The 16028-nt window shown below is 38.9% G+C and overlaps 1 protein-coding gene and 1 long non-coding RNA gene across 6 annotated transcripts in view; one reads left to right on the plus strand and one right to left on the minus strand.

Moving 5' to 3' along the window:
• The first annotated feature begins 1234 nt into the window (after window positions 1–1234).
• On the plus strand, window positions 1235–14148 carry LOC122139821. The gene is made up of 5 exons (XR_006156567.1): window positions 1235–1411; window positions 5407–5439; window positions 6241–6413; window positions 12927–13167; window positions 14014–14148. It is a non-coding gene; the product is annotated as an uncharacterized LOC122139821 (long non-coding RNA).
• The window catches only part of LOC109060351 (exonuclease V-like), a 3757-nt gene continuing 913 nt past the window's right edge, over window positions 13185–16028 (minus strand). For 4 of the 5 annotated variants that reach the window (XM_042739559.1, XM_042739558.1, XM_019077514.2 and 1 more), the window contains exons 3-6: window positions 15862–16028; window positions 15675–15779; window positions 15420–15592; window positions 13185–14381 (exon numbers count right to left, since the gene is read on the minus strand). The exon at window positions 15862–16028 is cut by the window's right edge. In XM_042739559.1, the coding sequence (XP_042595493.1) occupies window positions 13917–14381; window positions 15420–15592; window positions 15675–15779; window positions 15862–16028 (910 nt within the window). In that variant the 3' untranslated portion in view covers window positions 13185–13916. The remainder of the gene's footprint in view (window positions 14382–15419; window positions 15593–15674; window positions 15780–15861) is intronic. The other variant, XM_019077515.2, reaches the window with a different exon arrangement.

The following is a 16028-nucleotide window of genomic DNA, read 5'->3' on the forward strand; positions in this document are numbered from 1 at the left end:
TCACATGGATTATTTTAATGATGGCCTTACTAAGTTTCTGGACCTTAGGACGTGTTAGGACCCTTGCTGTCTATGGAGTGTCAGAAAGCTCTCGGAATTCATCAAATATATCTTAATTTGTGTCCCTAGGTCGAACGAAGGCCTTACATGTTTGGAGCAACATGAGGGTGAGTAATTAATGACAAAGTTTTCATTTTTGGGTGAACTATCCCTTGAAGCAGTTTTTGCCTGTGATATTAATAATATGAATCAGAATCAAACTATATGAATCAGATCAACTCTTACTTTAAAAAAAAGCTTTTGAACCTCAATTTAACATGCTGTTCTTGCAAAGTTCAGTAGTTTCACAGTGTTGTAAGAAGGAAACCACTGAACTTATGATAAAGGTCATGGGGCCTCCAAGAAAAATAATCACTACATTCATCTCCCTGGACTTTTACACAGAGAAATCGACGTCACTTCAAAGATGCTCTCCTCTCATCTGACAGTGAGAAGGGTTTCTATAAATATCCCCCGTGAACACATCCCCTGTGTATACAGCACTTTAACACCACTGCTTACGTGTAGTAGGCCACGCTTAAGATTTCCAGCACAGTACATTGCGCTCTCACTGTTACTTTCCCCTCCCTGACACAATTCCCTTTGTCTCTTTGTCCATTTAATCTGCTTGTCTATCTGAGAACGAGGTGGTAAGCCTCTCCCTTTCACTTTGTACGGCTCTCACATAAACCCAGGTCTTTCTGGTAAGAGATGTTATAGGAAACTTTGCACGGCACACTCTAAATTTAAAACAGGATCCGTGTATGACATCATAGGTGTTAAAGAACTCTCACCAGGCCACTAATATCTTCTCCTGCGTCCCACCAACCAGCACTCAGATACTAACAGGTGAATTGTGTTAGGGCTCATTAGCACAAAACACCATCTGCTTTTCTAATTTCCTGTATATTCCTGTTCTGGGAATAGCAAGCTCTACACCTCCTCACTGCTGGGATACAGTGATGGACAAAACCCACTTCATCCCATGCTACCTTGCCACCACAGTGAAAAACAAGCTTGGTGATTTTTCTTTTTTTTTTGTTGTAATCATAACCAAAAAGAACATTATGTATAATTAGTGTTACAAGACACTTATGCTAGACAGATGATAGCTCCGCTGCTTGTTTTGCTCCACTCAGGGGGCACTATGTGGCAAGAGGACAGTACATTCGATCATGGCAGTAATTGCATGAGCACTGCTGGCAGTAACTCATGCTGTCATAATGGAAAGGAAGCAGCACCTAATGCACTATAAAACCACATATAGAGCCACGTTATGAAGACACTTCCCAGCAATCTCTGCTGAGGTCTTCATGGTTACATGCAGATGGGGATCCAGCTGCTGCGGGACGCTAGCTGAATGAACAGTAAGGTACAGATACACCAACTAATATGAGAGCATCTCCAGATGCTTGTTTTCAAGGCAGATTTACAATAATTTCATTGAAATTCATTAGTGTTCTGAGCAAAACTGGTGTCTAAAGCACAAACACTGGTTCACTGTGAAATAATAGCCATCTGTGTAGTTTGCAAGGCCTGCATTTTTGACTGGGGAGTTTTTTATTTTCTACACTGTAAATAATGTGTGACATTTATGGTTAAAGAAAAATGGCAGCAGTTCCTAGAACTTTGCTGAAAATATATACAGTATACTGCCATTATGTTAACACAAATGACACTGAAATAATACAATGAATAAGAATTTAGCAACATAAGATGTAACATTAAAAACCTTAAAAGGATAGTTCACCCAAAAATGAAAATCTGATGTTTATCTGCTTACCCCCAGGGCATCCAAGATGTGGGTGACTTTGTTTCTACAGTAGAACACAAACAAAGATTTTTAACTCAAACCATTGCGGTCTGTCAGTCATATAATGGAAGTGAATGGAAACCACGGCTTTGAGAGTCAAAAAACATACACAAACAAAACCAAATAAAACCCTGAGGCTAGTGACGATAAATTGATGTGTAAAGACACGAAACAATCTGTCTTTGCAAGAAACTGAATAGTATTTATACAGTTTTTTTTTATTTTCTCTGATTCACCGCAATGTCCGAACTGTCCTGAGCACGTTCTCAACAGCCAGCATGTGACATGTCTTCTTCTTCTTCTTGCTTTACGGCAGATTTATAAGTGCATTACTGCCACCTATCTCTCAAATGGACCATTGACACTCTTTCTACAATCTCAATTAGGAGTGTCCGGCTGTTGAGAATGCACTCAGGACAGTTTGGACATTGCGAAAAAAAACAACAACATATAAATACTGTTCAGTTTCTTGCACAGACCGATCGTTTTGTGTCTTTACACATCAATGTATCGTCACAAGCTGCAGGGTTTAATTTGGTTTTGTTTGTGTATGTTTTTTTGACTCTCAAAGCCGTGATTTCCATTCACTTCCATTATATGACTGACAGACTGCAACGGTTTGAGTTAAATATCTTTGTTTGTGTTCTACTGTAGAAACAAAGTCACCTACAGGTCCTTCTCAAAAAATTAGCATATTGTGAAAAAGTTCATTATTTTCCATAATGTAATGATAAAAATTAAACTTTCATATATTTTAGATTCATTGCACACCAACTGAAATATTTCAGGGTCTTTTATTGTTTTAATACTGATGATTTTGGCATACAGCTCATGAAAACCCCAAATTCCTATCTCAAAAAATTAGCATATTTCATCCGACCAATAAAAGAAAAGTGTTTTTAATACAAAAAAAGTCAACCTTCAAATAATTATGTTCAGTTATGCACTCAATACTTGGTCGGGAATCCTTTTGAAGAAATGAATGCTTAAATGCGGCGTGGCATGGAGGGCAATCAGCCTGTGGCACTGCTGAGGTGTTATGGAGGCCCAGGATGCTTCGATAGCGGCCTTAAGCTCATCCAGAGTGTTGGGTCTTGCGTCTCTCAACTTTCTCTTCACAATATCCCACAGATTCTCTATGGGGTTCAGGTCAGGAGAGTTGGCAGGCCAATTGAGCACAGTAATACCATGGTCAGTAAACCATTTACCAGTGGTTTTGGCACTGTGAGCAGGTGCCAGGTCGTGCTGAAAAACTAAATCTTCATCTCTATAAAGCTTTTCAGCAGATGGAAGCATGAAGTGCTCCAAAATCTCCTGATAGCTAGCTGCATTGACCCTGCCCTTGATAAAACACAGTGGACCAACACCAGCAGCTGACATGGCACCCCAGACCATCACTGACTGTGGGTACTTGACACTGGACTTCAGGCATTTTGGCATTTCCTTCTCCCCAGTCTTCCTCCAGACTCTGGCACCTTGATTTCCGAATGACATGCAAAATTTGCTTTCATCCGACAAAAGTACTTTGGACCACTGAGCAACAGTCCAGTGCTGCTTCTCTGTAGCCCATTTCCCGCACACGCCTGTGCACGGTGGCTCTGGATGTTTCTACTCCAGACTCAGTCCACTGCTTCCGCAGGTCCCCCAAGGTCTGGAATCGGTCCTTCTCCACAATCTTCCTCAGGGTCCGGTCACCTCTTCTCGTTGTGCAGCGTTTTTTGGCACACTTTTTCCTTCCCACAGACTTCCCACTGAGGTGCCTTGATACAGCACTCTGGGAACAGCCTATTCGTTCAGAAATTTCTTTCTGTGTCTTACCCCTCTCGCTTGAGGGTGTCAATGATGGCCTTCTGGACAGCAGTCAGGACGGCAGTCTTACCCATGATCGCGGGTTTTGAGTAATGAACCAGGCTGGGAGTTTTTTAAAAGCCTCAGGAATCTTTTGCAAGTGTTTAGAGTTGATTAGTTGATGACTCCCCACTCAGATGATTAGGTTAATAGCTTGTTTAGAGAACCTTTTCATGGATATGCTAATTTTTTGAGATAGGAATTTGGGGTTTTCATGAGCTGTATGCCAAAATCATCAGTATTAAAACAATAAAAGACATGAAATATTTCAGTTAGTGTGCAATGAATCTAAAATATATGAAAGTTTAATTTTTATCATTACATTATGGAAAATAATGAACTTTTTCACAATATGCTAATTTTTTGAGAAGGACCTGTACATCTTGGATGCCCTGGGGGTAGTTCATTAAATGTTCATTTTTGGGTGAACTATCCCTTTAATAAATGGAAGTAAAAACCTAATTAAAATATTTAAATGAAAAAAACATCAAATGTAAAGTGTGACACAGGGAATCCTAGGAATGTAAATTTATGTTTTTTTTTCGCTGTAAATTATAAGATGACTTGTTCTTTTTAACATCTGAAAATTGTATATTTAAAGGGATTGTTTACCCCAAAATGAAAATGCTGTCATTAATTACTCACCCTCATGTCGTTCCAAACCCATAAGACCTTGAATACTCTTTGGAACACAAATTAATATATTTTTGATGGAATCCGAGAGCTTTCTGACCCTGCATAGACATCAAAGCAACTACCACGTTCAAGGCCCAGAAAGGTAGTAAGGACATCATTTAAAAAATCCATGTGACGTATATCGCCGTTGCGCTGCGGGCGTCCCGAGTTTGAATCCTGGCTTGTGGACCTTCCCCAATACCGCCCCCTCTCCCCCACACTGCTTCATGTCACTCACTAAACTGTCCCATCTAAATAAAAGACAAAAATGAAAAAAAAAAAAAAAACAAAATAAATAAATAAAAAATAAAAAATTGGTCCATATGACACAAGTGATTCAACCATAATTTTGTGACGCTTTGAGAATATTTTTATGTGCAAAAAGAAAACAAATATAGCAACTTTATTCAAAATTAGTTCTATATCAGAACCTTGGCTCCTGCGTCAGCAGCACCACACGCATGCGTCATGGTACTCTTGTGAACACACCTAGGAGACTGACACGTAAGAGAAGAATTGTTGAATAAAGTCATTATTTTTGTTTCCACTGGTGACACATGGACTATTTTAGCGATGTCCTATGGTACTTGAACATGACAGTTGTGTTGCTGCCTATGCAGAAGTGAATGATCAGTGACAAAAAAATGTGATAAGAGTAGTCCAAATGACATGCTTGTGGGGAAGAAAAAAAACTGATGTTATTGTTATTGACTGAAAATCTCATTCATGCAACATTAACATATGCATATTCAGATTTGGTATTTACAAGATTCATGACAATCATATGGCTACATATAACTTGGAATATAGGATGCAACAGGATACTGTTATGGTGTTTTAGACATGATGGTCTAAACAACCCCTGTTCACCTCTGATTTTTATATTTAAAGAGCAGTTTGAACAGTCTGCTAAACATCTCCTTCTGTATTTATAGTATTTCTGGATTGGAACGACATGAGGGTGGGGTAAAGGGTAAATGTTTTTTTAATTTACACAATTTCATTCACATAATTTTAACTTTTCTTTTAAGTGCTTCATCTAAGCGACTGCTCAAGCGAAATGAGTAAGTCCTGTGAGAACGCATTTTTAATGTGCACAATTTGTTCATCTACTTTGCTTACGTCTGCCTTTTCTACATGATTTGCCAAATTTGTTCTCTGCTTGAATTGCCAAATGTCCTCTGCCTTTCCAAAGCGTGCAGACTCACTATATGAACAGGCTAAAAATAGCAAATGAATTCATATCTTCTCATCTTGCATGAATAAGCAAAACGTGTGTGTTGTGTGAGTGTGTGCTCGACCTAAGGGCAAACTGCCCTTGCCACCATACTGAAAAAAGTGACCCGTCTAAATATATATATATATATATATATATATATATATATATATATATATATATATATATATATATATATATATATATATATTGCAATAATGAGAAACAATGTAGTTTTATGGGTAGACGAGAGTGGCTGTTCGTAAATTTTTCATATTACAGTTCTGCCCTGACCCTTCTTTAGAGTAGCACTTTATCGCCTCAGAAAAGTAAGTTATCAAATTGACTTTTGACCTACATAATGAGCTGTGTTTCTTACTGTGCTGCGTGACAGAGATTAAGCAACTTCCTGTGCAGCACGGTCACTGTCAACTGCCATTTCATTAACCCAGCACATTTATGAACAGCTCAATTAATCTCTTATGTACACAAGCACACTTGTGCCACTACTATGCACACACTCACTCTCACTTCCCCTTAAACAAACCCATACAACTCCACTCACATTCTCATAAACACAGCCTGCTCTTATCTCAGCCCCGTGTTCTTTAATTTGTTTCAACTTGAGTTATTTGTGTCTTTGTTAAAGGATGCTTCAGAGTCTTTCCTGGAGGCCGCTGACTGTATGCAGTTCTCTCACACTCCCTCCCACAACACCAAATGAAAAATGAGACTCCTCTCTGCTTGTTACCTTCCAGGACGAGAGGACAATTACTCTATTAGGACAAAATGTGCATGGAATCAGATCTGCAATGTTTTAAGGTGGTTTGCGTGAACCTTCAAGGCAGTAATGCAAGAGTGAATTAAGACGTGCTTTACACCAAAACAAAGGCCTGGTATCAAATGACCTGAATGCATTCAAAACTCCTCTTAGGTGTCCACAAGAGCCCTCTGTGCATGAGCAGAGCTGTGTAAAAAAGTGCTTGTTTTATGCAACTGTCAAAGTGCATGTTGCCCTTGGCACCAAAACTGTATAAACTTGGTCACACCTAAAATTCATTGCATTAGACAGCTAAAGATCATATGCTTTTCAAAATATCACTTACATTTTTCTGCAAGTTTCCTAGTTTAAAAAAATAAATAAAAAATTCCTTCATCACATTAAAGGAACAGTTCAGGCCAAAATGAAAACTGGCTAAAAATGTACTCACCCTCAGACCATCCAAGATGTAGATGAGGTTGTTTGTTCACCAGAACACATTTGGAGAAATGTCGCATTACATCACTTACTCATCATTGGATCCTCTGCAGTGAATGGGTGCCGTCAGTATGAGTGTCCAAACAGCTGATAGAAACATTACAATAATCAACATTGTACCTTACAACTCCAGTCTATTGATTAAAATCTTGTGAAATAAGATTGAAACAAATCCATCAAGGCATTTTAACTTTAAGTCAAGTCTGTTTTATTGTCAATTCTTCCACATGTACAGTACATACATACAGAGAATTGAAATTGCATTACTCTCAGACCCATGGTGCATACAGATAACACTAACAGTATAGCCTAAAAATCCAGATAGATACAGATCAAATATATAATATAAAATACAACTATACAAATAAGGGCTTGCATCTTAAGGGCATGTAAAAAAATAATAAAAATAAAAATAAAAATAAAGTTAAATAAAGCAGCACAAGGCACATGGCAGATAGAGTGCAAACCAGTGAAGTGAACAAACAGTGCAGATAAAAAGATTGTAGTGCAAAAAAGCTTATTCAGTCCAATTAAAGTGACAAAGGGCTCAGAGAGCAGTTCTTTTATTTAAACTGACTGAAGAGGTAGTAGAATGACGTCAGTTCTATGCTGAATGAGGTAGTGAGCAGACCAATGCTGCACAAAGTGACTGGTACATGTCATCGTATGTTAGTGAGAGGGGGGAGTGGAAGTACCTGGGAATGTGGGATCTGTGGGGGGGTTCATAGTTCAGTGGTGCCTGGGGCGGAAGAGGGAATGGTGGGGGGGGCAAGTTTGGGAGCGAGTTAAGCTTCCTGACAGCCTGATGAATGAAGCTGTCCTTCAGTCTGCTGGTCCTGGCCTGGAGACTCTGCAGTCTCCTCCCTGATGGCAGCAGACTGAAGAAGCTGTGTGATGGGTGAGTGGGATCACCGGCGATGCAGAGGGCTTTGCGAGTGAGACGGGTTCCGTAAATGTCCTGGAGGGAGGGGAGGGAGACACCAACAATCTTCTCAGCTGCTCTCACTATGCGTTGAAGGGTCTTCCAGCAGGATGTTTTGCAGGCGCCATACCACACAGTGATGCAGCTAGTCAGAATGCTCTTGATGGTGACTCTGTAGAAGGTGCACATGATGGGGGCCAGCGCTCTGGCTCCTTTCATTTTGCGGAGGAAGTAGAGACACTGCTGTGCTTTCTTGGCCAGTGCTGCTGTGTTTTTAGTCCAGGAGAGGTCCTCTGTGATGTGCACACCCAGGAACTTGGTGCTGCTCACTCTCTCCACAGACGCACCGTTGATGGTCAGAGGAGCATTCTGAGTGTGCACTCTCCTAAAGTCAACAATAATCTCCTTCGTCTTCTCCATGTTCAGAGAGAGGTTGTTGTCACTGCACCACCCGGCCAGGCAGCTCACCTCGCTCCTGTAGTATGTCTCATCTCTGTTGCTAATGAGACCCACCACAGTCGTGTCATTCGCAAAATTAATAGAGAGGTTGGAGTTGTGTGACGGTATGCAGTCGTGGGTCAGCAGAGTGAAGAGAAGGGGGCTCAGCACACATCCTTGGGGGGCCCAATTGTTCAGTGTGATGGTGCTGGATGTGTTGCTGCCGACCCGTACTGCCTGAGGTCTTCCAGTCAGAAAGTCCAACAGCCAGTTGCACAGCAAAATGTTGAGTCCCAGCTGGACCAGTCTGTAAATGAGCTGTTGAGGTATGATTTTGTTGAATGCTGAACTGAAGTCTATGAACAGCATTCTGACGTATGAGTCCTTTTTGTCTACAGTCATGGCCAAAAGTTTTGAGAATTACATAAATATTAGTTTTTAAAAAGTTTGCTGCTAAACTGCTTTTAGATCTTTGTTTCAGTTGTTTCTGTGATGTACTGAAATATAATTACAAGCACTTCATACATTTCAAAGGCTTTTATCGACAATTACATGACATTTATGCAAAGAGTCAGTATTTGCAGTGTTGGCCCTTCTTTTTCAGGACCTCTGCAATTCGACTGGTCGTGCTCTCAATCAACTTCTGGGCCAAATCCTGACTGATAGCAACCCATTCTTTCATAATAACTTCTTGGAGTTTGTCAGAATTAGTGGGTTTTTGTTTGTCCACCCGCCTCTTGAGGATTGACCACAAGTTCTCAATGGGATTAAGATCTGGGGAGTTTCCAGGCCATTTACCCAAAATTTCAACATTCTGGTCCCCGAGCCACTTAGTTATCACTTTTGCCTTATGGCACGGTGCTCCATCGTGCTGGAAAATGCATTGTTCTTCACCAAACTGTTGTTGGGTTGTTGGAAGAAGTTGCTGTTGGAGGGTGTTTTGGTACCATTCTTTATTCATGGCTGTGTTTTTGGGCAGAATTGTGAGTGAGCCCACTCCCTTGGATGAGAAGCAACCCCACACATGAATGGTGTCAGGATGCTTTACTGTTGGCATGACACAGGACTGATGATAGCGCTCACCTTTTCTTCTCCAGACAAGCCTTTTTCCAGATGCCCCAAACAATCGGAAAGGGGCTTCATCGGAGATTATGGCTTTTATGAATTTGTCAGAGTTCTATTCAGTACATTCACTATTGATAGCAATATGACTCCTGATGGTTTTTTTTTTTGGAGAGAAGTGGCTTCTTTGCTGCCCTTCTTGACACCAGGCCATCTTCCAAAATCTTCGCCTCACTGTGCGTGCAGATGCGCTCACACCTGCCTGCTGCCATTCCTGAGCAAGCTCTGCACTGGTGACACTCCGATCCCGCAGCTGAATCCTCTTTAGGAGATGATCCTGGCGCTTGCTGGACTTTCTTGGACGCCCTGAAGCCTTCTTTACAAGAATTGAACCTCTTTCCTTGAAGTTCTTAATGAACCTATAATTTGTTGATTTAGGTGCAATCTTAGTAGCCACAATATCCTTGCCTGTGAAGCCATTTTTATGCAACGCAATGATGGCTGCACGCGTTTCTTTGCAGGTCACCATGGTTAACAATGGAAGAACAATGATTTCAAGCATCACCCTCCTTTTAACATGTCAAGTCTGCCATTCTAACCCAATCAGCCTGACATAATGATCTCCAGCCTTGTGCTCGTCAACATTCTCACCTGAGTTAACAAGATGATTACTGAAATGATCTCAGCAGGTCCTTTAATGACAGCAATGAAATGCAGGGGAAAGGTTTTTTTGGGATTAAGTTAATTTTCATGGCAAAGAAGGACTATGCAATTCATCTGATCACTCTTCATAACATTCTGGAGTATATGCAAATTGCTATTATAAAAACATAAGCAGCAACTTTTCCAATTTCCAATATTTATGTAATTCTCAAAACTTTTGGCCACGACTGTATATGTGTGAGTGCTGAGTGGAGGGCAGTTGCGATGGCGTCATCGGTCAAGCAGTTGGACCGATATGCAAACTGGAAGGGGTCCAGGGAGGGGGGGAGGGCAGACTTGATATGGTGCATGACTAGCCGTTCAACGGTTTTAATGAGAATAGGAGTAAGTGCAACTGGATGGTAGTCATTGAAGCAGGATGGAGACGGCTTCTTCGGGATTGGAATGATGGTGGTAGCTTTGAAGCATGTGGGAACAACAGCCTGACTAAGCGGTTAAACTATCACTTTAAACTGTCACTTCTGATGAAAATAACAGTTCATAATCCATAATCCAAACTGTTTTTACTTGTAAATGTTGCTTTTTTATGGATTATGGAATTGTATTTTAGCTAGAAGCAATGGTTTTAAGTTAAAAATGTCAGTGATGAATTTGTTTCTTATAAACGCACCTTTTTTGCTTCAAGAAGTTAATTGATGGATTAGAGTTGTGTGGATTATTGTGATGTTTTTATCAGATGTTTGGGCTTAAGTGTACTTTTTCTGACAACCATCTTCTCCCTTCCTCCATCTTCCTCTGCATTAGTCGAAACGCAGACTAATATTTCTTTATATTATCAAAGTGATGATGTCAGTGTTATTGGCCCTTTGCTCTCTGTTTCTGTGATCACTTGCAGCAGATTCTAGTTCCACCGCACTGTAGCACTGATCCCTGGGATTAAAGAGTCAGAACTGGAGACTGGTGTTTTCGTCAGTTGACTAATGATGACAGTGAGAATGGGGTTGTGGACAGCTGGTTGAGTCCAAGGACTTCCTCATGTTTTGCTTTAGCTTGGTATAGAGGCCTGTGGGTTTCAGTTGCTCCAGACAGGGATCATTTGACTGTGAGGGGATCTCCACACTGGGCAGGGTGGAGCTGAATACTGGCTCAGTTACATTACTGCGGCAGCAGACCGCTGTCACTCTGTAAGGAGATCTGCGTCACAGGCTTACACTTTTAATGGATTTACTGCATAGTTTTTAGTCTATGTACCATGAATTATTTCTTTGCAAAAACAAATTCGGTATCTTATTTTTTCATTTCCTTATCTATGAAAAAGCATCACATTTACACTGAAGTAAACCATCCTTGGGAATTTGTTAACAAGTGAATCAGCTGAGAACAAGTCTGGAACATATGTTACATGTTTTCATAATTACCCTTTTGCCACTTCTTAATTATCATAATGTAAAAAAGATGCTTCTTACCACAATGCAAAAAGGTTTATATTACACTGATTGATTTTTACATTTCAGTCAAATTGTTTGTACTTCCAACCAGTAAAACTGATCAATAAATTAATCAAAAGTGATGGTAAAGACCTTTTCATTATTACAAAAGATATTCTATTTCAAATAATGCTGTTTTAAACTTTCTATTCATCAAAGAATACTGAAAAATGAATTATGGTTTTTCTAAAAATAATGTAAAGCACAATTCTTTTCAAAAAGAATGCTAAGAATGAATAAGAATATGAAATGCTTCGTATTTATTCAAAATCATATTAGAATGATTTCTGAAGGATCATGTGACACTGACGACTGGAGTAATGGCTGCTTTTCCATCAGTTATTTTAAATTGTGAAATTATTTTATAATACTATAGTTTTTACTGTATTTTTTAATCAAATAAATGCAACCCTGATTAGCATTAACGTCTTCCATAAACATTACAGTAAAAAAAATGACCAACCCCAAAGTTTTGAATGGTATGCAATTATTATTTACAGTTTTTAGAATATAATAGAAAACACTTTAAAGATTTGAAAAGTGATCTGGTACTGTTTCCATGAGATTAACTCAGTGTAATATTCTAGAAGAATGATTTGCTTACAGGGAATGATGCAATCCAATGTAATGACATTTATCAATGTAAGATTTCACAATGCAAAATGAATGATTCCAAAGTCCTGACAAATGTATACCTGCATTAGCTCGCATGCACTGCGCACTCACATGAACATCAATTAAATCACCCCATGTTTGCATTTAGTTTTACGCATCATTTAACCCTTTTCCTCACAAGATTGATAGGTAAAAAGGGAATGGATCCTTCTAGCTTCTTTTTGTCTGTGCCTTAATGCAATCACTATTCAGAGACCCTTTTATTGGGACGCAGGAATTGAGATTGGTGAGCAACACAAACAGAGCATGAAACGATAGGCCATGTTAGTGTCGCACGGCTCCTCTGTCTGCCAGGTGACATGAGTTTACAAAGGCTGAAGTGAAGTGCTGAAGCTCTTTACTAGAGACTGAGTGAGCAGGAGTGCTTTTAAGAGCCCCGAATGAGGGGTCATTAGCGCCTGAGTAACTTCTTCAGACCAGACTGTACTGCAGCTTACTCTGGCTGGAAGATGGTGTGCTTTAGTGCAGACATGAGCAAACAAAGCACTGGGAATGGCTCTTTTAGCCTATCGACTAGCAGATTAGAGCAGACCTCAACCAACACAATCTAATAATGGCTGCTCTCAGCCTCACGGGTGTTCGATGCCTGCGCATGGGCAAAGCCGGCTATCAAATTAGAACACAGGCTCTTCTGTATTGAGATTTGCAGTCAGTTGTGTCCTTATTATGAGGAAAGGAATGAGTCAATTCATTAATAAAATAAATAAGCCTCCAGAGGCTATTTAAAACAGCTTGTGATACATGGCCATGCAAAGGAGCCTGCACACCTTGACCAACAACAAATTCAGCCATTGAATGTAAAAATTGACTAAACTGTTTGTGTGTTTTAGGTTCAGATGGGAAGCACCCTGAGGGAGTGTGTGGCCTCTTTTAAATGCCAGATGTGTCATTCAGAGTCTGTGTGTCATATTGATAACAAGGACACGCTCCAAGGCCTGCACTGGGTGACGACACAGAGAACAGCAATGCTGAGGTCAGTGCCAGTGCAGATGAAATTTCAGGGCCAAATAAACCAGCCTCTCCGTATCAACACTAGATTATCACTACGAGGGATCTGCTAATCAAAATATGGTATTTCCAGTCTTTGGCACAGCGCATCACAGATTTAATATTAGCAACTGTCAAACACAAACTGATAAGGTCATAGTTATCAAATTGTTTATCATGTTATCGTGTTGCAGATATGGCTCAACATAAATTCTAAACATTCAGTGATTTAGTAAATAAGAAATGGTAAAATAGCAACATCTAACGGCACACATTTTATCATCCAATTAAAATAATTTGTTAGTGACATACAGCATAAATAAACAATAAAACAAAAAATACTTCATAATTTAGTTAAGGATTAATATTTTAACTTAACCTATTAATAATTTATTTTACACTATTTTTATATAATGGCTACAAACAATACTAATATATATATAAAATACATATATGTATTTTAATTTAAGAATTTCTGTATGTAATTTGTTCACTTCAATGCATTATGTTTTTATCAGCATTATATCCGCCACTAGCTCCACTAGCTAAGTGACATAAACTTCTTAATGCACACAAAGTGAGCAAGCTTTCAGCCTGCTTCCATTAAAAAGCCATTCTAATCAAAAAATGCATTATGCATTATATAATGCATTATGAATTCACAACGCTTCACTCACAGTCATTATAGAGCTGCACAATAACATTCACATAATATATGCATATTTAAATCTATAAGACAGTACACATAAGACAATAATTAAAGTATAAAAGTTAATAACATGACAAAAATAGTCGCCACATACAAATGTTTGTATTATCTGTAAAATGCTGAATCATGAACTAGCATGATCTGCTTGTTGGTCAGATACTTGCAATCTATTCTTTGTCCAATTACAAGTTTGTTCGTAAAGGCATGATTTACATTTCCAGGCCTCTTCTATGTCCACCCCTTTGGGTTCCCTCCGACCTCTCCAGTAGGCCAGATGACTCTGAAGCTCTGCCCGTAGTTGGGCTTCATCGAAAGGAGCGACCCTTGTCCCAATGGTTCCACTAGAGCCTTGGTGATAGTATTCAATCTGAAGCAGGTCAATGCATGGAAGATCAGAACTAGACACAGTTATTAGCAGAGCATCAACCAGTTCCTCAAAGGTAGTCACCTGGACCCCAATGCTTTTAGCATGGGCCTGGACTCCTGCTCCGAGTACTTGACCTGAACGCAGTTTAAGGTGATTTAAAACATGGTCTTTCTTCACTTCTCCTCTCACCAGTCCATCAAATAGTAATTTATATAGGCCAACCTGAATAAGATGGATAGTTTAAAGAACATATAAAATTATCCAATATATACAGTATGTGTCAATGATTCATTATAGTGTGCATAATATAGAAAAGTAAAAGGGGAAGGAAAAATCTGTGCCAAAAAACATGTGCCAAGTTCTCAGAAATGTAGTTTTTTTTTATTCATATTTATTTCATATGATTCTCAAAAACTTTTTATGCCATTTTCCAACATTTGTAAAAAATATTTCTCATGGTGAAAAGCATTTTTCCTAATATCATCAATTATTAATTCATTAATATCATTAAGTTTTGGGGAGTCACAACACAAGATTTAGCTGGTTGCACCACATGACTTTGCAGAAAACATTTGCTTAAATTTGAATATGCAGTCGAGTTAAAACATGGATTTTCCAGTGTTGTTATTGTTCACTGAAACTGAAATTAAAACTTTATTTTGATAATTGAAATAACACAAAATATTAATATAAAATATATAAATATTGCCTTGCATACTAAATGATTATTAAATTGCTGAAAATTATTAAAACTAAAACTGAAATAAAATAAATGTTACTAAATCACATAACCACATTAATTAAAAAAATTAAATAGAAAGAGAATTAAAAATATAAGAGTGGTTAAATAATTCTACAATACTATAAACAGATTTTTTTCTTCAAAGATAATTGTAAATGATTACACCAAACTACTTAAGGTTTTACTTTTTAGAATTTGAGGCTTTTTATTATGATATCAGGACAGTTGTATCACCCTAACATTTTTTACTTTATGCCCCCCAAAATAAAATTAAATCGAATTTTTATAGTGTATACAGCACTTGTTATTTTCAGGAGCCCATCATTTTAAATGTATTAGAAATTTGTATTTTAATAGAAAAGGACATAAAATGAGCCCACACCATTGAATATGGCCAAATGTATATGGAATGAAGTTCAGTGAGAACAAGGCAGCTGTTCACAAAAGCACAGAGCAATGATTTACTGCTGTATGAGTGAGGACAAAGGCCATACCTGCAATAAATACCCCCAACTCACCTGGAAACAGTTGACTTTATCTTGTGCAGAACTAGGCAAGGAGTTCTGTTTGCGTGTCTTGAGCTCATTTAGGACCAGCTCCCCCTTCTGGTTATACACGAGTTCATCAATGACCCCCATGACATAAACACCTTCCAGCACACCAAAGACAGGAAACTCTCGCACACGTTCTCCTGAAACAAGATGTTTGAAAATGAAATGTTTAAACCTGATCCGAGTACCAAACCTAACACTGTTTTAACATTGCAAACTCACCTGCTTCCAACAGCGGTGTCATGTGCAACATTTTAAGAAGTTTGATGGCTTCTGCATCTTCTCTAGTGCAGATATTTACACGGACAACATCCTGAATCTCCCGTTCTGGAGAAGAAAGTCATGGATCAGATTACTGAATATGATAGATATATTATATTGCACTGTTTAAATGTGTATCACTGTTCACCTCTTGATAAATGAATTTCCTTTCCGATCTGCACCTCAGCACGTTGCATTTCCTTTCTCTTGACAAATGGCTTTAAAAGACCGTAAACAGTCTTCATCTCACACCAAGACTGGTCGCACAGGAGGGTCACATTCAGATGCCGCTTGAAGAAGCGTTGCATTGGGCTG

Source organism: Cyprinus carpio, chromosome B15 (genome assembly GCF_018340385.1).
Source record: "Cyprinus carpio isolate SPL01 chromosome B15, ASM1834038v1, whole genome shotgun sequence".
NCBI classification, from domain to species: domain Eukaryota; kingdom Metazoa; phylum Chordata; class Actinopteri; order Cypriniformes; family Cyprinidae; genus Cyprinus; species Cyprinus carpio.